This window comes from Orbicella faveolata, unplaced genomic scaffold, assembly GCF_042242905.1.
Source record: "Orbicella faveolata isolate gen_17 unplaced genomic scaffold, um_ofav_v1 contig_35, whole genome shotgun sequence".
Classification (NCBI taxonomy): Eukaryota; Metazoa; Cnidaria; class Anthozoa; order Scleractinia; family Merulinidae; genus Orbicella; species Orbicella faveolata.
The window spans coordinates 18,592,501-18,620,026 of NW_028301564.1; the positions used below are offsets into that span (position 1 = coordinate 18,592,501).

A 27,526-nucleotide genomic window follows, 5' to 3' on the forward strand; every position below is an offset into this window, starting at 1 on the left:
CGCGACAACATGTCATCTGAAAACATACCGAGTGTCGCGCAGTCGCTTTTCTGCGGTCATCTTTCACCAACATTAGCATTACGTGTATTGTGGAATATTTCTTGCTCGTTTCTTCATATATTTTGTCTTTAACAAAGCGGTCAGGCCACATGTTATTTATCTGCTGCTGACCTGATTTGCCAGCTGACTTGCCGGTCTCCGAAAGGCCGCCATGCTGCCGAATGCGAATACAGCAGACGACCCACGTTTAAAGATTGTCATGTGTTATGTCACTTGACGTCGATATCATATTGCTTGTTGCTATCTTTAAATATTGATATGACAGCTCGCGCACAAAGTGAGAAGACATGAGTAGACTATGAAGGCTTGAAATTCTATTTAAGTCGAACGACTGTGGCCTCACCGATTGTGGATGTAGCTTGTGATAATACCGATTCGATTTTCACCCAAGGCACTAACACTTCATCACATTTTCCCAAATTGATCCTTTTTCTTTTCCTTTTTCTGCCATATTGAATTCTTAGGCGGGTTACTGCTGCTCGTTCCCAGACTCCCCTCCCGGTTCCCCGTTCCCCGTTCCCCGTTCTCCGTTCCCTGTTCCCCGTTCTCCGTTCCCTGTTTTCCGTTTCTCGTTTCCCGTTTCCCGTTCCCCGTTCCCCGTTCCTCGTTTTCCGTTTCCCGTTCCCCGTTCCAAGTTTTAGTAACATCCGCAGCCGAGCATTCATTAGGGACTTTAAGATAAGCTACGGCGAGGTGCTACTACGGCTACTTTGGCCATGAGGGACCAGGCTGACAACGGTGTTTTACTCGCCAAACTCAAATGATTAAGTGTACGGCAACGGTATGTGCAGTCTCTACGTGTCTTTACAAAAATGACTACTTTCAAGGAAACCAGAGATTATTCTACTTTCATACGAAATAGGCTTGATTAATGACAATGATTTCCTTCTCCTGTATCCGTCTTACATCTCCCAGAACTCAGATTTGCCTTTTAGAACTTGATAGAACCGCCTGTAATTCCAACCACAAAAAAAATATATAAACTCTGATATAAAAAAGCTCGATTTCAACACGGACAGGTTACTCGTACAACGATTACGTGATAAGCCCGAAAACACAAAACTTCCGATTACAATAAAATACATTTTGAACGGTAATAAACAATTATAGCTCAGATTAGAACATACGAAGGTTTCTTATCTACGGCTGTTCGGCCCGCTACTGATATGACTGAATTGATCATCTCGCGGTAGGTGTTAAAATCGTTCAAATTTTCTGTACAAATGACAAAGAAACAATGATCTTAGAACTGATTTTTATGATTGAGAACTTTATCTTCAAACTAGACTGTTCAAACAGTGAAAAAAGCGTTAAAATGAGAAATAAACAGCAGGCTTATAATAACATGACCTTATATGAAGTTCTCTTTGTCATTTCATTAGGAATATACAGTGGAGACAGCTATCTTGAAAGCACAGTTGACAAGATGCCTTGAAAGGAGATCAAGTCCAACATCCGCAAAGATTGGTATAAGTTTAAGCCAATCAAAACCTACGTTGATCAATATGACAACAAAGACACGAGGGAAGGAATACGAACGCAAGAATTGTGGCCAGTTGTTTGACCAATTGTCAGCTTACAAGGAACATGAACGAACTCACACAGGAGAGAAGCCGTATACATGCAAGTATTGCAACAAGTGCTTTAGCCGATCATCAAATTGCAAGCAACATGAACGAACTCATACAGGACAGAAGCCGTATACATGCAAGCATTGTAACAAGTGCTTTAGCCGATCATCAACTTGCAAGCAACATGAACGAACTCACACAGGAGAGAAGCCGTATACATGCAAATATTGTAAAAAGTGCTTTAACCACTCATCAAATTGCAAGCAACATGAACGAACTCACACTGGAGAGAAGTCGTATACATGCAAGTATTGTAAAAAGTGCTTTAGCCAATCATCAGATTGCAAGAAACATGAACGAACTCACACAGGAGAGAAGCCGTATATATGCAAGTATTGTAAAAAGTGCTTTAGCCAATCATCAGATTGCAAGAAACATGAACGAACTCACATAGGACAGAAGCCGTTTACATGCAAGTATTGTAAAAAGTGCTTTAGCCAATCATCAACTTGCAGACAACATGAACGAACTCACACAGGAGTGAAGCCGTATACATGCAAGTATTGTAAAAAGTGCTTTAGACAATCATCAACTTGCAAGCGACATGAAAGAACTCACACGGGAGAGAAGCCGTCTACATTGAAGTATTGTGAAAGGTGTTGCAGCCGATTACAAATTTGCAAGCAACATGGACGAACTCACACGGGAAAGAAGCCATATACATGCAAGTATTGTAAAAAGACCTTTGGCCAGTCATTATTTTGCAAGCGACAAAAACAAGCAATGGATAGTTCTTTAAAACTAACGCAGCATGGTCAGTGCCTAAAACAAAGAAAACATCTTCCAGAGCCCACAATAACTCGAAGTAGCAAAGAGTCTAGTGTGCTGGTTTCTTTGAGTGAAGAAAACCCAAGCCACGTTGAAGGCCTCACCTGTTGGATTTGTCAGGAGGAATTTAGTAGCAAGGCGTGTCTCATCCAACATTACGATGATCATATGAGATAAAAGCGATGCATATGCAAACCTTTTCATTCTGTAAGCTTTAAACCTTAACCTCTCCTTCATTTATCATTGTATGTAGTGTTTGTGTAGGCTCACCTTGACATAATTTGTTTTGCCGAAGTTAGTCAGTGCTTGAACAAATTTGATAAGTTTGTTTAAGCGACAAATAAAGCAAGCAGTGCCATCGGCTGACGAATCTTGAATCTCCTCTTATACCTGCCACAAACGTGACTTCCAGAGAACTCTCATATGTTATTCCGTTTTCGACTGAAAGCATCAAATTTAGCGAAAAGGGTCTATTAGCTGCTCTACCAATTGAACCGCGTTACGTTTTCAAGTTATGTAAAGCTCAATGTTGTAAGGTTGATATAGAGTTTTAATACTTGTTAGTACTGTTTCATATTCTCTTTAAAACTGTCGTAAACGCTTACTCCGCGGCTTATGTCCTCTTTATTTTCAGTTGTTTTCAATTTCCTTATCTTTATCATTTCTGATGACGAATTTGTGTTACCGTGGCATTGCCAGCCTCAACAAATGTGTATGGAAATTTAGAGCATGCCGTTAAAAATACAGCCAATCAGAATGCATGAAAGTCATTGTATCATCGACCGTATTTCACCCAAGATTCCTATCGTGCGTTGCGCGTGTTTCGCATTGATTGTATTGGCCACTGTATTTTTTATGGCGTGGTATAAAATAGATATACAACCCGTTCTCGTGGAGGTTTAATAGACCATTTGACGTTTAACTAATAGTTGATTGGTTTGTATCAGATGTTAGTATAAATCTACTAGCTTTCTATCACGAATGCCGTTTTCTGATTAGCTACGCTACTCACTATCTATTCTGTGATAGATAGTGAGTAGCCTAGCAGTGTGCCCTTGTTAACAAAATGACGGCCGCTTCTTGGCGTTTTCGAAGTGTCTGTGAAGAGGAGTTAGATAAAGTTTTGAAGGACTGGTAGATTTATACTAAAACAATTAGATTATTCGCTCTCGATTTCTATGCGTGATGACTGACTCGGGTTGCGCCCTCGTCAACTATCACGCGACAGAAATCTCGAGCTCATAATCTAATTGTTTAATAGAAAATTTTTAATGTTTTAGATTTTATAACCTTGTGGGATAATCTTGTGGGATAATCCATGGTATATGAACAACTAGTGTGTATCTCTCAGAGTTACTGGATATTTTGCGGTTGTGGGTTATAGCTCGCATGTAGTGACTTTATCTTTCACGCAACGCTACGCTCTTGGGAAAGGGACCCTTTGTCCCCAGTGTTGCGTGACAGAGAAAGGGTATGAACTGGACTAGTGTGTTCCTTTTGCAGTGATTTGGTAATCGTGTATCGCACAGTTATATCAATATGTTGGACGAGCTTTTTAGACTGATTGCTTATGGATGAAAGTATTTTAAAAATTATACTTTCTGTTTTTAATTTTGTTTCTGATGTATTGTGTGAAAGAACTGGTAATCAGTTTAGTGATGTGTTTGAAGTATGATGTGAAGTATATATGAAATAATTCATACTTGAACTGCGGTTGTAGCTGAAAGTGAAGAATGAACATCGCAGTAAATTTTCCAACTTAAGCAATTGGAAAGAAGAAGCCTGAAAAAAAAAAGATCGGCCTTGATTTTTTTCAGGCATCTTTCCAATTTCTTAATGGTGAAAATTTACTGCGATGATCATTCTTCACTTTCTTTTGTTTGAAGTGTGACAATAATATTGTTGCTTTAAAAACATACTATCCGGTATGAATGAATGTATTCCAATTACGTGTAAATCCATTGTTAAGGAACCTTTTCTGAAAGGTTTTATTTGTATAGCTTAGAGAGAGGCCATTGAGTTTTTTTAAATTATCAGCCGTTTCGAGGTTTCCTCTTTGACTGTTGTCTGGTTACCGTTGTGTTGGTTTGCAAACAAATGTGTTTGTTATGTTAACTTTCTGTAACTAGTCGCTTTTGACTTGTTATCTGAGTTTCACATCCGGTAACCGTGTGTGAGATTGTTTTCATGTTATATTCATCTGTAATTAATAACCTTTTTTTGTATAGCTTAGAGAAAAGCCTTTGTGTTTTGCTTACCAGCCTTGCGGACAACAGGGAAAACTATCTGCAGGTGGTTTTTGACTGGTCATTTGAGTTTGACCGACGCTGTATTATTTTGGACTGCGAATGGGGTTTTCATGGGCCAATATTCGAAGAAAATTATAAACTGAAATGTCGCTGCTTAAGTACTTAGCCTTTGCTTTGCCCATCATCCTTGATGAGTACTTTCCGTTCCAATAAGTATGCAATTATTAATAATATTTCGTAGTAATTTTACTTTGGGTATTTTAAGTGCATCATATTTAGATTCCCAGAATAAACTGGACCTCTGTTATTTTTACTACCTTCTTAAATTCATTTTAATTTTGCCTTCAACATCTAAGAATTGTTAGAAGAAGAAGAAGAATTGTTACTTCCAAAGAAGACATAAAAACCTTAGTGCACAAATCAACAGTTGCCATCACTTGCTCCCGCTAACATTAACCCTAACCCTAACCCTAACCCTAACCCTAACCCTAACCCTAACCCTAACCCTAACCCTAACCCTAACCCTAACCCTAACCCTAACCCTAACCCTAACCCTAACCCTAACCCTAACCCTAACCCTAACCCTAACCCTAACCCTAACCCTAACCCTAGCCCTAGCCCTAACCCTAGCCCTAGCCCTAGCCCTAGCCCTAGCCCTAGCCCTAGCCCTAGCCCTAACCCTAACCCTAACCCTATCCCTAAGCTCCCCCCCCCAACTTTTAATAAGGAATTACCCTAGTGCTGTTGGACTAGTCTTATTATCTGCGTACCTCTCCTCCGTACCAATGACCTCTTTCCCCTCTCCAGCACTCACTTTCACATTGAAATTTCTAGTTTAACACGTATTCCTAGGCGGCTAACTAGATAGCTTTCAGGCGAGCAAGAAAGCAATGTTTTCCTTTCTTGATTATTAAAGGGAATGGCAGAAAATGCTAAACGAAATTAGAGCAGAACAAGCGATGTTTCTAGGCAAAACCAGAAGGAGAATAGTCCTTTAGAGCGGACTTCAACCCAGGTAATTTGGCTTCCCCAGGCTCGAAACATGTTTCGCAAGCTAATCAGTCGATTGTGCTTCTTTGAACATAATTTCTCATTATTGTACTACAAGTTTACCTTTAGCAATGCACTAATCATTACGATGATTATACGAGATAAAAACGACGCTTATGTTAACCTGACCCTTTGCTTTTTTTTTTCCTAGGCTTGTTTATAATAATGTTGGTTATTTTAACCACGACATAATTATTTCTGTTGAAGTTCGCCCTTGCAGAATGATTTTTTTTGAATCGCCAATTTAAGGTCGCAGTGATACGGTCAAAGAACATTGCAACTTTCCTATTCCTGTAGCAAACGTAACTTTGATAATAGAATTCTCTTGTGTTTTTTACTTTTGACTGAAAACAATCGAATTTAAGTTTAAAGCCTCCATCAGTTACTCTGCCTGTACAAAAAGTTTTTCAAGTTGTAAGAGACGTAATGCAGAAAGACAGATAGAGCGGTTTTCATTTTAGTGTCGAAAAGTAGTTGGTTGTGCATCAAGTACGCTACTCGACTGGCTTAAAAAACTAGCGCCACTTTTAGTCTGTTTTAGTTTAATCAGAAAACCAAAACCAATCGTGACCGCACGTTTTCCCTCGCGTTGCGCCAGCTACATTTAATTACTGCGAGTATGGATTGGTTTTCTGGACTGTCTCACTCTTTCTTGATTAGGTAGAATGATTACTTTGGTTTTGGTTTACGACACTCAATAGCAATTGAAAACCACTCTATGGAACCCGTAGTGTCTTAATTACTCTGTTTCATAACGAGTCTATACAAATCCTTTTATATGGAAATATTTTGACTTCTATGAAAATGAACAGGTAGACGGAACACATTTCCTTATGAATGGTTTCGCATGAAGACTCCTTTTGACACAGGCAAAAGGCAAATCGGAAATGGCCTATTACGAGACGCACGCAGGTGAAAACAGCGCCTTTCGACGGTTGCACCTTGGCCTTCGCTTTTTTGGTTTTACGGTAGTCAAATTGTGGTTTCGTGCGTCAAAAATCTTTTGAATTTCACCTGCGAGAAACTTGAAAGCTTTGAACAATCGACATCACACTTTCAGCAGTCCGTTGTTTTAACATCGTCTGTTCTGCGATGTGTACTAACTCACGTTCAAGGGACCTCTGAGCTCCTCTTTGTTGACCTGCAGGGAAGGGAAGGTCAGGAAGAACTACTGATGGTAAAAGGAAAAGACAGAGAAGCCCTGGAGCATAGCGTTGTGCTTGGTGCATGTAGAAGTTTGCCTTATTTATGGCTAGCCCCGTGAGCGGGCAAGATGAACCAAATCCTGCGCTGTGATTGGCTACCCGAGCGGGCAAGATGGAGCTGTCTTGCCCGCTGGAGACTACCCGCCGTGTCCCGCAATAAAAATTTCCGCGAAAGCCATATAATAAATCCCTTATTGACCAAGCTTGCTCCGTCAAGATGGCTTGATATTGGCCTCGTTCTTTTTTTGCGAGTTTATGGACCTGACACAGTTTTATGCCGAGTTAATTATGCCGGGTGAATTAAAGAATATCACAGAACACGCATCTGCCCAAGGGCTTGACGATTTCTACTCAGGAGATGAACGAGAGCAGCAGATCATTTCACGTGCCATTGACAACACTGGTCCCGTTCCTTCAAGATGTGCTTTTAGTCAACTTTTTCCTGTAAATTCCACTGCATCTTTGTGTGCTCCCAGCCATGTTTACAATTTCAGTCACTGCAGAGTCATCTTGAACATCACTGGGAATTATGCCGTTCAGAAGAGCGCAAGTGACATAAGGCGAGGATACAAGCTTATCTTCATTAAAGAATCAGATTCTGAGTAAAGTGAAAGCGTTTTGAATGGTTTAACTTTGTTTGAAAAAGCACTAACTTTAAATTTTCAAAGTTGAAAGTTTGTTAGCAGGCCTGTTTGTTAATATCCTGGTATCTTTGTGCAAAAATAAAATTTCATTCAGCTCATTCGTTCATTTGTGGTGATTGATTCTTTGTCAACATTAAATGGCTTCCTATGACTGATTACTCAAGAGCACATTCAGAAGTTCAGTCATTTTTCCCTCTATTTCCTTAACGAGTAATCGCAATGGGTCCTCGTAAAATTAAGGATTAATATCACTTGTGTTCTCAGAAGTTGCTGAAATTGCCATCGTTGCTGCATTACCCAGGCAATTTCAGCAACTTCTGAAAACATGCGTCACATTAATCCTTAATTTTACTCGGCCCCATGCAATTACCTATACTAAATGCCTTTGTTATATTACTTACAATGGATGACAAATTAAAGAAATTGAGGCACTTTTAAAAGATGACAATTAGCAATTTTTGACCTCTTATTCTATTTCATTTGCGTCAAGGGGTTGATTCTCTGATTCCCTTGGCCCCCCGGCCCCCGGGACTGTAAGGACAGTGTTTGGTCGAGGACATTGCTCTCATACTCTTCTAAATTTCCTTGGAAGTTTCTTTCATTCGTACTTTTCTTTGTGTTTTGATTTTCACTCTTGTCTTTCAATTCTTTTATATATTCCTCGTCAGCTATCTCAAAACGAGATGCCATTGGTTGCAGAAATTTTTTAGCAACAACTTCTCGATAGCAACCTCAGGACCAATCGTGAGCGAGTACTTTTGCCCTCTTCATAATCAAAATTAAGACAAAAATATCCTCTTCATTAACCAATCAGCATTCAGTAATTTTCCTCTCTATGTGATTGTGGGTAAAACATGAACTTAATATTAGAATTTCACATAGCAATATAATGTGTAGTTCAAGAAAGCATTCATAAGTCCTGCACGGAAGGGATTGTTTTTAAGACCCCCCTCACCCCTGTGGAAATTGAAATTATAAGCTTGATACATTGATTTTAGTGTTTTGGTCTTAGAGAACCCCAGCCCCTCCTGGAAATTCCAATCTTTTCTGTGAGGGAGTAGGGATATTTTCTGGAACTGTGCAACAGTATCAGTAACAGTAACCTTTATTGATATACAATTGCACTCCTTGGAGGGGAGTAAAATTGAGCTGAGATGTGATTCTTGGAGGTAAAATCAGAAAAAAAGAGCTGATCTTGTGGGGAGATGTAAACATGATAAGAAGAAAATTTACACAACTCCAATAACGTCAATGATTATTCTACTAAATATAACATTAAAACAAAAAAGAAAAAAAAATACAGAGTCCAGCTTTTATCTGTCAATTTGTACACTCAGTCAACCAATCAACAGGTAATTTCCACACATTCTGGGAAAAATCACCTGACCTTGAACACAATTAACAATGGTACCACACAGATGCTACCTCAGATTATTTTCTTTTGGGGAGGACCACCGAGACACAGGTGTAGTGTCCCGCATGTTCATTGTGACTGTTTTATTATTATGGGATATATTGTAGCGAGCATGGGTCTTGAGATGTCAAACGATTAAAACATGTTGTTGTTATGAACCGAGTTTTTTAGTGTATTAGGACGAAGACACCACATTTGGCGACGAGGATGGGATATTTAACTCGCCGAACGGCTGCTGAAGTGAAAACGAGTTTAAACGGTGGACAAAACTCGCACAGATGGCCGTATGCTTGAGCGGATTACCTGGATTGCCTGCGTTCGACGCTGTCGGTGAACCAGCTACACTTTCACAACGATGGTTAACTTGGAAGAACGAATTTGAGCTCTATGTTACTGCCTCTGGAATCAGCGACCCTACACAAAAAGAGTGCTACTACTTCACCTCGCTGGGCCCAAAGTCCGAGGTGTTTTCAATAATTCGATTCCTGCCGAAGCACGTGGCGAAGCGAAAGATAACAAAAAAGTTATAGACTGCCTCTCGGAACACTTCAAGCTTAAAAAGAACGCTCGGATGGCCCGACAAAAATTTTTAGGGGCTACTCCATTAGCTTGTGAAACCATCAACAATTTTATCACTCGCCTGCAGAAAATAGCAGGGCATTGTGACTACGAGGGCGAAAGGGACAATCAGGTGAGAGATCGCGCCATTTCTCTCCTGAAAGACAAAAATCCCAAGTCAAAGTTGTACCGTGAGGAAACACTGACTCTCAGCAAAACTCATGGAAATCGTTGGTCAGTACCATGACAAAGAAGTGCTTATTCTTATCCCCGAAAGCCAAGTAAACAGCTTGTCCAGTGATCGAAAACAAGGTGGAAAATGTTGGCGGTGCGATAAAGTGGGCCACTTCGCGAAAGATTGCCGTCGGTCACGTGACCACAAGTGCAGAAAGTGCGGCCACATGGGTTATATATTTTGAAGTGTGTTGTCACTCCAAGCAGAATAAAGGACGGGACTCTAGCCGCAGGTCAAGTCGTGGTCGTGGAAGCTCGCGAACAAAACCCAGACGTGGACGAAGAGGAGGAAATTCAAAGGAACAACGCTATGTACACAACGTGATCGGAGACACGAGTGCCGAGGACCGTGTAAGCAGTAATGATTTTTACGTGTTCAACTCCGGGAGCACTGATGGACAGAACACTATAGAACTCATGATTGAAGATAAGCTCATAAACGTTGTTATAGACTCTGGTGCTAGTTGTAATTTAATGTCAGAGGAAATGTTTAATTTTGTAACAGGCGGAAATGCTAGATTGTTGGAGTGTAATAAGAGAGTTTACTCTTATGCTTCTGTAGAACCATTCCAGCTTAAGGGCCCATTAACCGATCTTTTCGAGCCGTTGCTAGGGAAAATTTATTCTCATATAACCTTGTCATTTTTAGTTACTTCAGAGTTATTTCATGTGTTTTAACTTTTTCATGATCATGCAACACTAGTGATGACGTCATCAGGCCACGCCCATGGTCATGTGACTAATACTGAAAAAACGCAAAGGCTCCCAGGCAAATTACTTTTTTTTCATTGATTTAATATTTTAATTTAAATCCTCATTACGTTATGCATAGATTTCGTTTCATTTCTAAAAGGTCAGATTTTGAGAGAATTTCAAAATATTAAAAAGTTCATAATTTTCTGAAAAAAGCATGATTTTGAAAAAGGAATGCATAGCTATGTTTCCAACGTTGGCTTTAATCGAAATCCGTCAAAAAAGGCTGGACTTAAAGAAAAACCGTGTTTCCTGTAGCATTTAAAGAAACCGGAAGTGCACCCGATATATATTGGAAGTTACCTTATCAGCGCGTGCGCAATTTACACTACCAGCACACTTCGGTAAGATCAAACAAAGCCACACGGAGTTGCTTTTTCTCCTTCTATTACTCTTGTTTTTCTGTCTTTCTCTTATTTTGTCTTTGCTTGTACTTCTTTTACTTTGCATTTTGTGAAACACGAAGAAAAACATCTAAAATGTGAGCGAATTTGGAAGTTATTGAGTTATTTTTATTTTCTGCGCTCAGGCTGACGTAAGTAGCCGGAAGTGGAATTTCACCTCCTTAGCAACGCGCGCGAGCGCGCGCAGAAATCGGTTAATGGGCCCTTAAGGGGAAGTATAGTTTTAATGTGCAGGTGCCACAGACCCACAAATCCCTGTATACTGAGTTTTATGTAATGTGCGGTAAAGCAGCAACGCTACTAAGCTGCGAAGCCTCCGAGTTGCTGGGCGTGTTAAGGGTCGGCGTGTCCATTAACAGCTGTGACGTTAAGTCTGATGACATGAAAAACCTTGCAAACCAAATTTACGGAAAGGCCCCACTAAAGACCAAATTCCCAAAAGTATATCAAGGTCTTGGCAAGCTCAAAGGGTATCAGCTAAAACTCCACATTGATGAGAAAGTTCAGCCAGGCGCTCAGCCAGTACGCAGAATTTCCTTTAGTAGAAGAGCCAAAGTCACTGAGAAGCTAGAAGAATTGCTCAAACTTGATGTCATTGAAAAGGTGGAGGGAACAACCAGCCAACCCTTAGTTGTAGTTGAGAAGCCTAATGGTGACATCAGAATATATCTTGACATGAGGCAAGCAAATCAGGGCATTGTACGGGAGAAACACCCAGTTCCAACAGTTGAAGAGACACTTCAAGAGGTCTCCCATGCCAAATTTTTCTCTAAGCTAGATCTAAATATGGCTTTCCACCAAATTGAGTTAGATCCAGACTCTAGGGACATTACAGCGTTTGCTGCGCCTGATGGTTTATACAGGTACAAGCGCTTACTCTTTGGCGTGAACATGGCCACGGAAAAATTTCAGCAAATCGTGTGGCAAGTAATTAAAGGCTGCCCAGGAGCATACAACCTCCATGATGACCTGCGAGTCGTTGGGGCAGACGACAAAGAACACGATGAGAACTTAGACAGAGTCATGCGCAAACTGGAGGAATCTGGCCTCACCCTGAACTATGGTAAGTGTGAAATTGGTGTTAGCAGCATGGTTTACATGGGTGATGTACTCTCTGGTGAAGGACTGAGTCTCAAGTGAGTGAGTAAAAGCTATCGTCGAGGCACCAACACCCCAGAACCAGACTGAAGTAAGAAGTTTCCTTGGGTCAGTTCAATTTTGCGCGAGGTTCATCCCAAACTTTGCAACCATATCAAGCCCATTGTGGGACCTAAGCAGCAAAGATGTTAAGTGGCAGTGGGGTGCAAAAGAGAGCAAAGCCTTTCAAGAAATCAAAGACCTGCTAACTAGACCACCAGTGATGGCCTACCACAGACAAGGTGCCACGACACGCCTCACAACCGATGCCTCTCCTCTCGGAGTTGGAGCGATCCTGGAGCAGAAACAAGAAGACGGGAACAGGTCAATATATTGCGCAAGCCGAAAGCTTAGCAAAGTTGAAGCAAGATACTCCCAGTTTGAAAGAGAAGTTCAGATGGGCTTGCGAGAAGTTTTACCTGTACCTATACGGAGTTAAATTCGAGATCCGCACTGACCACAAGTCGCTAGTCACAGTTCTCAGTGCAAAGTCCAAACCTCCATCTGCCCGGATAGAAAGGTGGCTCTTGTACTTGCAGCGATTCCAGTACACGTTGACACACATACCAGGCAAAGCTAATGCAGCAGATGTCCTCAGCCGCCTGCCCGTTGGCTCAACTCAAGATGAGGACACCCGAGAAACTGAAGATTTTGCATACAGTGTGGCGAGTGCAGCAGTGCCAGCCGTTTTACTGCCGAAGAAAGTCGAGACTGCCACAGCAAATGACCCAACCTTACCGATATTGCGCAAAGCTGTAACGACCGGTGACTGGACCCAGCTGTCAGATACCATCTACAAAGTAGTTAAAGAAGAACTGTGGGTAGTAGGACAAGTAGTGATGAGAGGAACTCAAAGCCTTTGGAAACAAACCATCATGTTGACACACGAAGGTCATCAGGGCATGGTCCGTACTAAAGCCAGGTTGCGAGAGAAAGTGTGGTAGCCGCAAATGGACAAACAGGTGGAGAATGCCATACGTTCTTGCCATCCTTGTCAGCTTGTAGGACCAAGAGCAAAACCAGAACCCATGAGGTCAAGCAGTCTGCCTGATGGATCCTGGCAGGAGATCTCAGTTGATCTTCTTGAGATCTCAAATGGTGAACACCTCTTGGTAGTTGTCGACTATTCTTCTCGTTGGCTCGAGGCCATTCTCCTGAGGAAGACAGATGCTCAACACGTGATAAAGAGTATAGAAGCTATTTTCAGAACACATGGATTACCAGAAGTTCTACGCAGTGACAATGGACCACTATTTGCGTCGAAGGAATTTGAGGGCTTCCTGCCCCAAGAAGAGCGTACCCTATTGGCCACAGAGCAACGGAGAAGTGGAACGTGGCAATGAAACAATTCTGAAGATTGTGCAAATTGCTCGCCTTGAAGTGAAAGATTGGAGAAAAGCACTTGAGAACTTTCTCTTCTAGTATAGAGTTACCCCACATACTGTTACTTGAGTGTTGCCTGCAGAACTGATGATGGGGAGGAAACTGCGCTACAAGCTTCCTCGAGTTGAATTCTCCAAAGAGCGTACAACGAAAGCATATTGGCAACAGCTGTTGAGAGAGAGAGACAGTCGTGCAAAACTCCGCCCAAAGAATATGCAGACAGAACACGAGGAGCTAAACACAGCAATATTGAGGAGGGCGACAAAGTGCTATTAAAGCAGACACGTGAAAACAAGCTCTCACCGAGCTATGAGCCAGAACCTTACACTGTCATTCACAAAGATGGAAATGCTGTCATCTTACAGGACACAAATGGGAACTATAAGATGCGCAACATTGCTCACATGAAAAAGTTTGTCGATCCTGAAACTGTTGACAAAGGGGAAATAGATCCGCAGCCACACTTACCCGAGCAGCCAGTGCAGCCCGAACAGGATCACCCAAATCCCAGTGCTAGTCAACCAGCAGCAGATACAGGGGAAGCTCCATCTAGCCCCTTGCCTTCAGTCGCTTCGCGCCCCGTGCGTGCCAGGCAAGCGCCCGCCTGGATGCAAGATTATGTGTACGCATAGTTTAAATTATTCAGAAGAAAATAAGAGACTCCGAACTTTCTTTTGAACACTTTATTAGTCACTTCGAGATTGTTATCTCTACCTTCATAAGCTTCATATGGATTTACTTGTTTGTTTTTGTAATAACTTAGGGGGAGATGTAGTGTCCCGTATGTTCATTGTGATTGTTTTATTGTTATGGGATATGATGCAGCAAGCATGTGGTCTTGAAGATGTCAAACGATTAAAACATGTTGTTGTTATGAACCAAGTTGTTTAGTGTATTAGGACGAAGACACCATACCTACGATCGACAATCCTGCATAGAAAGTGATGCCAGCAACAATGAACGGAATTCTTTAATATTCTTCACCTTTCTGTCCATGGTTCGAACAGTTTCGTTGGTAAACCATCGCGAAACTTAATTTCTCACCTAGTTCAAAATTCAAGCACTTTAAAAATTTCCGGCTCTTTCCTGCCTTCCCCGCCAAATATATCAACTGGGGTTTCTAAAAAAAACCGTTTTGTTGCAACAACATGTGTTGAGCCGTGAGTTAACAGTATGGCCCAAATCCTCCATGTCCTCCATTTTAAACACGGCTCAACATCGCTGGTCACAGCTGTTTCATATTTTCGCGCCAGCAATCGGCTCGAGCATTCTGACTTCCGTTCACGATTTCTTTGTTTTCAAACAGCCAATCAAAAAAATTCGAATTTAATTCGAAAATCCTATGTCCCCAGAGCCCTTCGATTCTCGTGCCAAGGCCCCGCCGGCTAAGAGGAGCGAAAAGGGCTATGGGGACGAGAATGATTTTAATATGGCGGCCACTGTGCGATTTGCTGTTGAAGTCGTTGTAGCTGGTTTTCAAGGTAAGAGAGTCTATAAGAATGCTTTTCTCATGTCTAGCTAAGCTATAGATTTATGAAAGAGAATGGAAACAAAATTGTGTCTGTGTTTTGCAATGTAGAATACGGTAGACAGTAGTTGGTGAACTTGTAAGGTCGACATTTTGGCGCATTCTGTTGAAATCGCTTTTTCCACGAGTTTAGGGAAAAAAAGTAGACGTTTTGAAAAGCACAGAAGTAGATCAGATGATCGAGCGTCCTTCGTATTGGCTATTAAATACATTGACTAAAGGTTTTGAAATGTTATTAATCACTTCTACTGATTTGTCACGTTGTAGTCTGAACAAATTACCAGCGTTTTTTTATAGTATAGTGGGAAGTAAAGTAACTTACCACTTTTCTCTGGTAATTTTATTGTTGTATGTTCTGACAACAACAACGATATGTGTGGGGTTAATGTAGTGTCATAAACTATTTAAATAACTGCCCAAATTGTAGCACTAATGTGGAGTGATAATTCTGTTGTTGTTGTTCAACATTTAGTATCAGTTGTGACTCAGTAGTGAGCTTGCTATGAATAACTTACTCTGAGATTACGATATTGGTCAATGTAAAATGAAGACTATGGACTGCATACTGCAGACTGGGGGTAAACTGCAGACTGCAGACTGCACACTTTTTAATATTATTATATCTTGTTATTTGCATTATTGAGTGTTAACCATAAACAGGACTATTCCGGCCAATCGTAGTGAAAGACTGCACCCCAGTTAGCTTGAATATCACTCTGGTTTGCCTGAATATCACTCAGGCTAGCCTGAATAATGCTTCGGTTAGCCTGTTTACAGTTATCTGTCACTTTTTTTGTGACAGAACAGACTAAGGTTTTGCTTATACCTGTTCATGGTTGTTTGGTCTACAATGAGGGACAAAAGTGCTGAGATGGCAACCCTAAAGCATGGAATCAGAAATTCAGAATCTGGAGTCCAGAAACTGCAAACCAAAAACTGGAATCTGGAATTCATGAAATTGACAATAACAACAAAAAAATTTCACTTCAGCAATGCTCATGAAATAGATAAAGGAAAAAGTAATGTTATTGTTGTTCTTCATTTTCTCTGCTTTACATTATTGCAAACTGCATGTTGTGTATTATTGTAAAAACATAACTAGTTTTGAACAACCCCTCAGCTATACATGTGGCCCAGTTGTGCAAAAGGTGGATAATGCATTCCATTGGATTAATCATATCCAGTGGGGATAGCTTCAGGTGGATATAGTTAGCCATCCTTTGATGACCTCTGATCAACCTGGCCCGGACAAGAGCGTTGTTCTTGTTAAGCTCACATTGTACAAAAGAGACTGATGAGTAGCAGAAAAGTCACAGCATTGACCTAAAAGCAATGTTTGTTTGTGATGAGTCTTTCAACACGACAACCCAAAAACATAGAAACCAGCTTCGGGGAATCCATAATCCACAAACAAAAGAAACCAAGGGCTTCAAATTTTCAAATTATATTGTGTAGATTTTGCTTGTTAAAAAAGGCCAATAGAAGAGGACCTCAAACTTCACCTCTTTTGAAACCATTACTTCCAGTGAAGGCTATGGTTATGAAAATCTTAACTAATTAATGTGCATCACAATTTGATTCTGATCACCCTGAGAACGACTGAAGTAAGCTTTCTGGTAATTGGCATTTTGTTTAAGTGATCTACCGGTACAATTTGCGGGAGGTATAATTTGGCCTGCACGTCTAGTAGATACTAAACAAGTTAGCAATGTCAAAGAAAACTGGGTTTCATCAGTGGCAGCAGGCTGTAACTCGACAGTCGTGCCTCTCACTTTAGATATGCAAGGGTTAACTTGGCTCTTCTAAGAAAAGTTTGTTTATTCTAAACATGCAAGATTAATTCCAGAACAACACTATTTTCACACTGATAGACTGTGTTGCAAATCATGACCGGATATTCTTATCCGCCTTCATATTAAGATAATTTCAAAAAACGGTTGCACACTTACTTACGTGTCCTCCTCATTTGCAAATGGATTGGATCACGTTGTTCAAAGATGCCTTAAGAATGCAAGAAACACATTGCATGCAAACATTTCTTTGATGTCAGTGCTGTGAGAATAGCTTGTTTCTATTGTGCTTCATTCTTTTCAGAGTAGTTTGATCTAGACAAGAACCACCCTTCTGCCAAGTGCCAGGTTCAACCCTATCTTCCCTAAAAATCACTAACCCTGACTGGATAGTGATGTATCCTGTGACAGTGGATCCCCCCTTTTGAACAAAGGGGTCAGGCCTGGGTTGTTTGGAGGTTGGATAATGCTATCCACCAGATAAATCGCTATCCAGTGATAAGTGTTAACAAAACAAACCATGCTATCTGCTGGATAGTGATTTATCTGGTGGATAACATTATCCACTTTATGAACAACCCGGGTCAGATGTATAGCTGGGTGTTGCTTAAAACCAGACATGTTTTTTTTTTTTTTTTTTTTTTTTTTTTTTTTTTTTTTTTACAATTACAGTTTGTGGTTGAGGTTGGAAGAAAAGGAAAAAACAATGACAACGATATTTATTTCTTTAGTGGACATTGCTGAAGTGAATTACTGGTATTTCTGTCGATGTTGTCAATATCAACAAATTGCACCCATTGGTTTCTGGAATCCATGTTTTAAGGTTGCTGTGCTGAGCACTTTGCAGTAAAAGTCTATTTTCCAGCATCTTGGAAACATTGCCTGCCCCTTCTTCTTCCCCCTCACCCCTCTACAAACTGTATTGATTTTTCTAACGGTATTTCCAAGACTGTACAGATCACAAAACCCACACAACATTGAACTAGGAGGCTGTGGGAATAAGAGAATTAATGCTAGATGTAAATGAAAAATTATAGCATGAGAGGTTGAATATTGAAGTGTCCTAACTACTTTTTTCACCCATTATAAGTAATATGATACAGACATTTATGGGTTAAACATAAGCTTAAAGAACAGTTAAAATTTCACATTGCACTCATTGGAGGGAAGTAATATTAATAGAGATTAGATTCTTGCAGTTGAAATCAGTGAAAAGAGCTGAACGAACATAAGGAAACAATTTGCCTAACTCCAATAACATCAATAATTAATGTACTAAATATAAATCCAGCTGTAAGCTGTCAATCAGTCAACAAATCAAGTCATTTTTCACACATTCTGAGAAAAATCACCTGACCTTGAACACAACAAGCCACGTTCGATATATATCAATATTCAAACATGGCTCTGAGGCTTTCAGGACAAACTTCTACCGTATGGCACTGAATTTTTGCGGGTTCTAATTGTTGCAACTGTTGCGATTTTTGTGGTTTTTTCCATGATGCGTTTAAAAAAATGTTCTTGCAGATAAATATTATTGCAAAAATGTTCTCTGCAAAAGTTTAATACTCTACTGGCGAAATTTTAAATACAAACATCACAAGTAGAAACTTATTGCTGTCATCAACCACATATAAGCATGATGCAGTTGTGATAGAGTGACAATGGTTACTAGATTACTGTGTTTTAATTCTCTACCTGTTGTTTCCCTTGTTAATAATTGATTTTGTCCATAAACCTTAAGTGGGTATAGGGCCAGTTGTTAATAATTGGATGCACTTTAAAAACTTGAAAATGTTTTAATTTCAATTAAACGTGACTTCCCAAACATCGCAAAAATTAATACCCAGCAAGAAAAACCAGTCGTTTACAAAAGAGAAAAACTCCAAAATTTAGTGCCATACATTTTGATTGTATTTGTTGGTATTTTCTCTGCATCTCTCTTTTGGTAATTGAGGTAGCAAAGAAACTTAACAAATTTGAAATTTTGTCCTGAAAGCCCCAGGGCCATGTTAGAATATTGTTGATATATCGAACATGGCCCATTAACAATGGTAGCACACAGATGTTCCCTTAGATTCTTTGTTTTGTGGAGCTCCACCATGGAACAGGCTACAATAAAAACTCCGAATTGTTATTTGGCTATTCAACTTCATAACTAATCAGGACACAAATGTAATATGTAGAAACACATCAAAGCTACACTTCACCTCAACCTTGCTGTATTGACCTTGCTAACACTCAGTCAATACGGCAAGGTCGCGGTTTGAGATTTTCCATTAAAGACCGAATGTTCAAGGTTAATAAGCAGTTAACTAATGAGCTAGTAGTAATCAAAGATTATGAGAGTGCATTAGAAGCAGTTCTAATCGAGCAGTGCAGAAAAATTTGAGTTTTTGTGTAAGTATCTTTGTATGGACACCAATTTGACCCCCCCCCCCCCCCAAAAAAAAATTTTCAGGGATGAATGACGTTGTCTCCATTTTCGTCCATGTGCTTCCTTCCGATTGTTGTGCAATATATCGGGCTTTTGAGTGTCGAGGCAGGTTATTGTGGACTGTAGCGGATAAGTTGTTTATTAAAAGTTCGAAATCAGTGTTAATGGCATTTAAAAACGTTGCAAACATATCTTCACAAAATGTGCATGACTCTTCGTACGAACAGAAAGCTGTACTTTGGCTGCATGTTGTGTACCCTCTTCTCTTCGACCAAAACCAACGCTGCTTTCTGCTGAATAAATTAAAGGGGAAAATGTGTAATTACACTTCGCTGGGCTAGATTTCTGTGCCCAAAATATGTAACATAAACCCAACGAAAGTGTTCACATAGGAAAAGAGTTCAATTCCCCCAGGATTGCTTTGGTACATCAACATGTCCTCCATTTCATTTTTTCGAAAGGGTGTCTGGAAAACTCGAATAGCGAATAGCGAATGGCGAATAGTGTGAATAGTCTCGGATAGTGTGAAAGCGGCGAACAGTCGCGAATAGCCCCGAATAGTGGCGAACAGTTGGTTTTACAGTGTCGAAGTCCATGCTGGTATAAACTATGATTTGTTGACACGTTGCATGATGTCGTCAGTTTCCGTAGATTTACAAGTTAAATAGAACTAAAATATTCACATTTATAGTCTAGTTCATTATTCTAAGCTGGAAGCAAAAATATAACCAAACATTTGCCATCGCGTGCGACTGATTCGAATATTTCCCCTGATGAATAAAGTAGACAGTATTTTATATGTTTCAGGCTCACTCTTATGGATCTTGCTTTCAGAGACTTCAGAGTACTTTTCCACCAATTCCAGACAATATTCGACCGGATAAACACTGAACTGTGTCGCGACTGGAACTAATCAACAAATCCCGGCCTGATCAATCGATGACAATCGATGATCAGAAATCCAATCGATCAATCGATATCAATCGATGAGAATTAGTTAATTGTTGTCAATTGCTATCGGCCAATCGATGACCAATCGATAATCACGAGCTCGAGTTCTTTAATTGCTATCGATTGCCATCGATTTTTTATTTACTTTTGCTCGATGTCCCGCCGATTTGTAATCGATCTTTGCGTTCCGCTCGCAGCTAAGTAAGTGATAACGTGTCTCGGATGTCTGGCGACTTCTTGTCTTCTGCCGAAATAACCGGGAAATAACAGTCTGTCAAGTTATTTTGAACATCTATTAGTCCCTTGTGCAGTCAAAGGAGATGAGATACACAATCTTATGTAAGAATTTTTTTATTTATTCAAGTGGGAACATTTTTATTGCAGTCACATTTTACGTTTTGTAAAGAACTATAGTTTTGCATTTGGTTCTGTTGTGAAGATCAATAAAGTATTGTTGCTTTTGTTTACAAGGGAAATGGAAGCCGAGCGGATGTTACTACAACTGGTAACGGGGAACGGGGAACGGGAAATCGGAAATGGAAGTCAGGGAACAAGTATGCAGCGCTAAGCGACCTTAGAATTTAACATGACGGACAAAGGAAAAGAAAAGGGAACAATTTGGGGAAATGTGAGGAAGTGTTACGGTTATAAACGTGAGTTTCTACCGGCTGTGCCCCACAGTCCAGTATGGTACTGGGATAAACAAAGCATGAAATAGCACCTGGGGTGAAAATCGAATCGGTACCATCACATGCTACCCCAAGCGGTCAGTACAAAAGGCAGACTTCAGACTGCAGACCGGGTACAAAATGCAGACTAGGTACAAAACGCAGAAAGAGAATAAAGACTGTTTTTCGTCTGATACGGGACAACATGTGATCTGAAAACATACCGAGTGTCGTGCAGTCGCTTTTCTGCGGTCATCTTTCACCAACATTAGCATTACATGTATTGTGGAATATTTCTTGCTCGTTCCTTCATATATTTTGTCTTTAACAAAGCGGTCAGTCCACATGTTATTTATCTGCTGCTCAGCTGATTTGCCAGCTGACTTGCCGGTCTCCGAAAGGCCGCCACGCTGCCGAATGCGAAGACAGCAGATGATCCACGTTTAGAGATGGTCATGTGTTATGTCACTTGACCTCGATATCATATTGCTTGTTGCTATTTTTAAATATTGATATGACAGCTTGCGCACAAAATTAGAAGATATGAGTAGACTATGAAGGCTTGAAATTCTATTTAAGTCGAACGACTTTGGCCTCACCGATTGGGGACGTAGCTTGTGGTAACACCGATATGATTTTCATCCCAGGCGCCATTTCATGCTTTGTTTATCCCAGTACCAATCACACTCTGCTCTAACAAGAACGTACTGGGCACATGATCTGGGGGCACAGCAGGAAGAAACTCACTTTCACAACCGTAACACTTCATCACATTTGCCCAAATTGATCACTTTTCTTTTCCTTTGTCTGCCATGTTGAATTCTTAGGCGGGTTACTGCTGTACAGTCGTTCCCAGACTCCCGTTCCCGGTTCCCGGTTCCCGGTTCCCCGTTCCCGGTTCCCGGTTCCCGGTTCCCCGTTCCCCGTTTTCTTTTCCCCGTTCCTCGTTCTCCGTTTCCCGTTTCCCGTTTTCCCGTTCCCCGTTCCCCGTTCCCCGTTCCCCCTTCCTACTTTCCCCTTCCCCGTTCCCCCTTTCCCGTTCCCCGTTCACCGTTCCCCGTTCCCCGTTCCTCGTTTCCCGTTCCCAGTTCCTTGTCCCCGTTCCCAGTTTTAGTAACATCCACAGCCGAGCATTCATTACGTGTAATCCCGGGGTTTTAACTTACAACGATATTTCCTGCTGGGTGTTTATTTAACGGATCAACACCATATGCATTTGGCATCGACCATCTTTCCTCGTTTTACTCTCCTGACCTACCTAAGTTCCCGGCTAAGTTAGAATAGAAGTAACTGGCGTAGCGCTTATTGCGTTAGTAACTTCCTTGGCAAGTCCAGATACGATACGAATTTTATATACCCGCCCAAAAAATATGGAAGTCGATGGAATTGCTAGTCGATGACAAATCGATGGGAATCGATAATAATCGAGGACAATCGATGATAATTTATGACAATTGATGACAATCGATGGCAATCGATAGCAATCGAAACACAAAATTTTTGTTCATCGATTGGTCATCGATTTCCGATATCAATCGATTAATTGTTATCGATTGTTATCGATTGCTATGGATTGTTAGCGATTATCAGTTTCATCGATTGATCAGGCCGGGACAAGTGCAATCAAAATATAGCTGTTGCCACGGTTAACATCCCAAAGCCAAGGCGACTCAAAGTCGTGTTCGTTAACATATAAAATCAACAAGGACAATTCCCCCAGATTTCGATAAATGCCAGCGTCGAAGCGTTTAAATTCACCAAATCCATCGCTCAGAGCACGAAATATCGAAGCCTACGGCGACTGAATGGAAAGAAGTCCAAGAAACATCCAGCGCTCACATGGACGAGCTCACATGGCCTGCTCACCTACTCACATGTTCGCCACATGTCTTATCACATGTCTTGGTAACGGTACCAGTTTACTGGCCGTGACATGCCCCAGAAAAAATCAAGCGGGCTGGCCATTTTGGTGTCCTTACAGGAATGTGGATTTTTCCTGCATTTAACCATGCACAGGGTAACCAACTCTAGAAAGCCACAGGTCAAAATCAGGCTTGCGTTCGGAGAACGCAACAAGTTTTTGTGACCTTTTAAAACAAAGGTAAAAAGTCAAGTTTGCTTTGAAGCCTAGTGGCCATGCAGGCAAGCACACATCTACTCCCTATGCTTGAGGCAACTACAATTCTGGCCAAAGTCCTAGGGGCACGTGACAAATCGACAACTGGTGACGCATTATTTTGAAGTGGGAAGCCATTATTTGATTTGCCGAACCCCCTCTCCGCCCCCCCCCCCCCCCCAGCCCAAAAAACAATGTTGGAATAGTGTGTCTACTTTGGATGAAGTGACATCAACCCTGTGTTGGAGGTGGGGAGGGGGAGGTGGACAGAAAGATCATATGTTGGCAAAAGTGCAAAGTGTCCTAAGAGTTTTGACCAGGATTGTCTGAATGAGCTCCGATGTTAAAATTGCTCCTTATAGCGATGAAATGGCTACAATGATAGGATTTCAGTTTAATTAAAACGGTTTTACTGCACGCGATAAACTACAGGATTTAAAGTGGCTACGTCTCGGTATTTCAGATGATTTAATCAATTGAATCACAGCCAAGTTTGAAGTAAAAGAATCCTAATGATTTTGGATGTTATAAATCAATTTGAGTTGAACTTGAAACAAATGAGTCATTATTTTCCATTGTTTTCTCCAGTTTTGGCCATCCATACCCCTTTTTACAGCTGATAATGGCTTAAGGTGATTTCCTAGTAAAAGAACCCGCCATAGATTTCCGATGAAACTTGGTATGCTGTTGTTACAGGACAAGGAGATATTAAAAACGTAGTAAAAAGAGGGGGTCACTGCGCTTGTTTTCACACCATAATGCTGACAAATACGGTTATTTAGGTGACTTTTGGTAACCTCCGTGCACAACAAATAAGCTCGATTATTTTTCAATGCAGCGTGTTATGTCACACAGAGTTTGACTCTCATTTATTAGATAAAAAATTTGAACAGGATATTAGGCTTTTGGTTCTCAAATTTTGTGCGCAGTACCTTTGAATACGTGGTTTTATAAGCGTAATTATCAGTCATTTATGGAAACGCTTGATTCATATCTTTAGTCATACTCAGCCGTACTTAGTGTAGACCTTTTCAAAGGCATAATTATCAGAGCATTACACGATCACAAGTCACTCTACGAGACAAAAACCGAATCCCCGGTCAGCACTTGCTCTGAAAATGATGCCATCCACAAGTTTGTGCCAAACAGAACTGACGACTAGCTTTTGAATTTCTTTGACTTCAACAAAAATACAGATTAAATCGAAACCAATGTGTCTCTAGTCAAAGTTCTTTTAAAACAGGTTCTCTCTTATAGGCCAGTCTAGTTTTTAATTTGGCGGAGGAAAATAAGCGAGATTACTTTAGCTTGAAACTACACATACCCGAACCCCCTCCCCCCCCCCCCGGATGATCAAGGGCCCCTCTTCACACTAAGAATGACCCTTACGACCATGAAGGCTTCCAATCAGTTAATGCCTGGGAACGAGCCTGAGAGCATGTTCATTATTCGAATTATGAATCAGGTTCGCGTAGGGCTGCCCGCTAAATAACGTGACCTTATATCATGTTCTCTTTGTTATTTCGTTAGGAATCTATGGTAGAGACAGCTATCTTGAAAGCACAGTTGACAAGATACCTTAAAAGGAATCAACTCCAACATCTGCAAAGAGTGGTATAAGTTTAAGCCAATCAAAACCTACTTTGATAAATATGACAACAACTGAGACACAACGGAAGGAATACGAACGCAAGAATTGCGGCCAGCTGTTTAACCAATTGTCAGCTTACAAGGAACATGAGCGAACTCACACAGGAGAGAAGCCGTATACATGCAAGTATTGTAAAAAGTGCTTTAGCCGATTACAAATTTGCAAGCTACATGAACGAATTCACACAGGAGAGAAGCCGTATACATGCAAGCATTGTAAAAAGTGCTTTAGCCGTTTAGAAATTTGCAAGCTACACGAACGAACTCACACAGGAGAGAAGCCTTATACGTGCAAATATTGTGAAAAGTGCTTTAACCAATCATCAAATTGCAAGAAACATGAACGAACTCACACAGGAGAGAAGTCGTATACTTGCAAGTATTGTAAAAAGTGCTTTAGCCAATCATCAGATTGCAAGAAACATGAACGAACTCACACAGGAGAGAAGCCGTATATATGCAAGCATTGTAAAAAGTGCTTTAACCAGTCAGCAACTTGCAAGCGACACGAACGAACTCACACAGGAGAGAAGCCGTATACATGCAAGTATTGTAAAAAGTGCTTTAACCAGTCATCAGATTGCAAGCAACATGAACGAATTCACACAGGAGTGAAGCCGTATACGTGCAAGCATTGTAAAAAGAGCTTTATTCAGTCATCCACTTGCAAGCAACATGAAAGAATTCATACAGGAGAGAAGCCGTATACATGCAAATATTGTAAAAAGTGCTTTAGCCAATTAGGAAATTGCAAGGAACATGAACGAACTCACAAAGGAGTGATTGATGAAAATTCAAACCAAGTTGAAAGCCTCACCTGTTGGATTTGTCAGGAGGAACTTGGTAGCAGGGCATGCCTCATCCGTCATTACGATGATCATACGAGACAAAGATGACACTTATGCAAACCTTATCCTTTGCTTTTTCTTCTCTTTCTTTGTAGTAACGTTGGTTGGAGGTTAACCACGACATTTGTCTGAAGCGCAAAATTATGGTAGCAGTCCTACCGTTAAACAACATTGCAACTTTCCTGTATCTACAGCAAACTTCCAGAGAAGAAGTCTCGTATGTTTTTTCCTTCTTGGCTGAAAACAATCGATTTTAAGTTAAAAGTTTCCATTAGTAACCTCCCCTTTACAGAATTTTTTTTGTTATAATAAGCGTAATGCACATAGGTAGATATAGCGGCTTTCATTTTAATGTCGAAAAGTAATTGATTTTACATCAAGTACACAACACGATTGGCTTGAAAAACTCGCGCCACTTTGAGTCCAATCAGAAGTAAAACCAAAACCAATCGTGAACACTCGCACACGTTTTCCTGCGCTTCGCGTAAGCTACATTTAATTACTGGGAGTCATAGAGTTGACTCCTTCGCATGCATCTAATAATAAACGCTCAGTTTTACCTCAATAGTCGGTCGGAGAACAGGATGGTTCCTTTATCTTTCATTTCATATTGAAGCGAAAACTGTCAGGCAAGTTTTTCGTTTTCTGTTTTTCGACCGCAACAAAGACCAGTGCGGAATACGTTTACTTCAGTTGAACAATTAAGTTCACATCAAATGGTTTCAGCGGTGGACAATATGAGTTTTTAAGGGGGCGGTTGGATATATTATTTTTTAAAAAAGAAAATTATCCTCAAGAATAGTTGTACCCAAAAAATTCATGCACATGACCATTGCCAAAAACTAATTCATGTTCGTTCAGAGCGCCGTAAAAACGTCCCGAGGAAAAATATTCCAAGTTATGAAGTTGGAGTGTCCACTTGCACGATTTCTGCTATACCCCGGATCACTATCAGTCCATAGGGAATATCTTCGGTCACATAAGGATGAGCTAAATCTGGAACGAAAGAGTTGTCATCGGTTTCTTGTTATTTCTTAATATTGTTATATATTAAAAATGTTATTATGTGTGGATGTTACATATTACACTTTCATGCCATTTTGGTTAACAACATTTGGTCATTATTTGCAAGTTTTTCTAGATTTAATCCATTTTAATCCTCTCCAGTTTTACCGTCGTTGCCCCCTTTTGGTTTTTCCATGTTTCTTTTGAGTTCTACAGTCTTGAGTTGTTATTATCATACACCGTGACCAGTTGATCGGTACTAAGCCTAACCATTAGGTGACCTAGCTCTGTTAATTCCTGGTACCCATAAGAGTTCTACATCTGGGAAACGAAAGGCTATGAGACTGAGAGGAAACTGTGTTGGCCAGACATATGACACAATGATCTCAGCCAGGGCTGGAACCCAGGCTGCTGGATGCAGAGTTCAGCTCACTCATTAGACCACCACAGCTCCCATGTTTAAAAAAGTGTTGAAAGAAAATTAGTGCACGTAAATTTGTTGTGAAATATAGCAAGATGTGAAGAGGAAAACCATAAATATTGTACAGACAAGATATAAAGTGGTTTAAATATACTGATCCATTAGATAAATAATGTAAATTGTTTAGGTATTTGGTCTATGGTTCTCAAATTTTGTGCAGAGTATCTATGAATGGGTCTTCTTAGACGTATAATTACCCTGCTTGATTCATGTATTTCTTTAATTCATGGAGAACGCAGCCATACTTTGTGAGGACTTGTTGAAAGGCACGGGTGTTTGGCTGTCCGATCGCAAGACAAACTCATCCGGCTTCAGTAATTTGCATATTCAATGAATAGAAAATAGATACCTCTTTTTAACCGAGTTCGAGGGCCGTACTATAAGTTACGGACAGAGTTTTTTTCTCCCATCGATTTATGGGGTAAATATATCGATATATTTCATAAATCGATATATTTGTCGATATGTTTCATCGATATATAAATTTATCCATATATTTCATAAATCGAAGGGGAAAACGAGGATCCGTAACTTAGAGTACGGACCGAGAAGACGCTAGTAA

The 27,526-nt window shown here is 40.5% G+C and overlaps 2 protein-coding genes and 1 pseudogene across 2 annotated transcripts in view; all 3 read left to right on the forward strand.

The window, feature by feature from the left end:
• The window catches only part of LOC110055612 (uncharacterized), a 12,765-nt gene extending 7,744 nt beyond the window's left edge, over nt 1-5,021 (forward strand). The window contains exon 2 of the mRNA XM_020761998.2: nt 1,443-5,021. Within this exon, the coding sequence (XP_020617657.1) occupies nt 1,566-2,636 (1,071 nt within the window). The 5' untranslated portion in view covers nt 1,443-1,565 and the 3' untranslated portion in view covers nt 2,637-5,021. The remainder of the gene's footprint in view (nt 1-1,442) is intronic.
• Nucleotides 5,022-13,551: 8,530 nt separating this feature from the next.
• LOC149103611 (uncharacterized) lies at nt 13,552-14,122 on the forward strand (annotated as a pseudogene).
• A 743-nt stretch (nt 14,123-14,865) lies between these two features.
• LOC110055614 (uncharacterized) lies at nt 14,866-27,083 on the forward strand. Its single transcript, XM_020762001.2, has 2 exons — nt 14,866-14,971; nt 24,511-27,083. Exon 2 carries the CDS (start codon nt 24,633-24,635, stop codon nt 25,524-25,526), a length of 894 nt encoding a protein of 297 aa, XP_020617660.2. The 5' UTR covers nt 14,866-14,971; nt 24,511-24,632; the 3' UTR covers nt 25,527-27,083.
• Nucleotides 27,084-27,526: the final 443 nt, after the last annotated feature.

Excerpts from the sequence above, each read along its gene's own strand:
- LOC110055614 (XM_020762001.2), top strand. The coding sequence starts at position 24,633 with ATGACAACAACTGAGACACAACGGAAGGAATACGAACGCAAGAATTGC.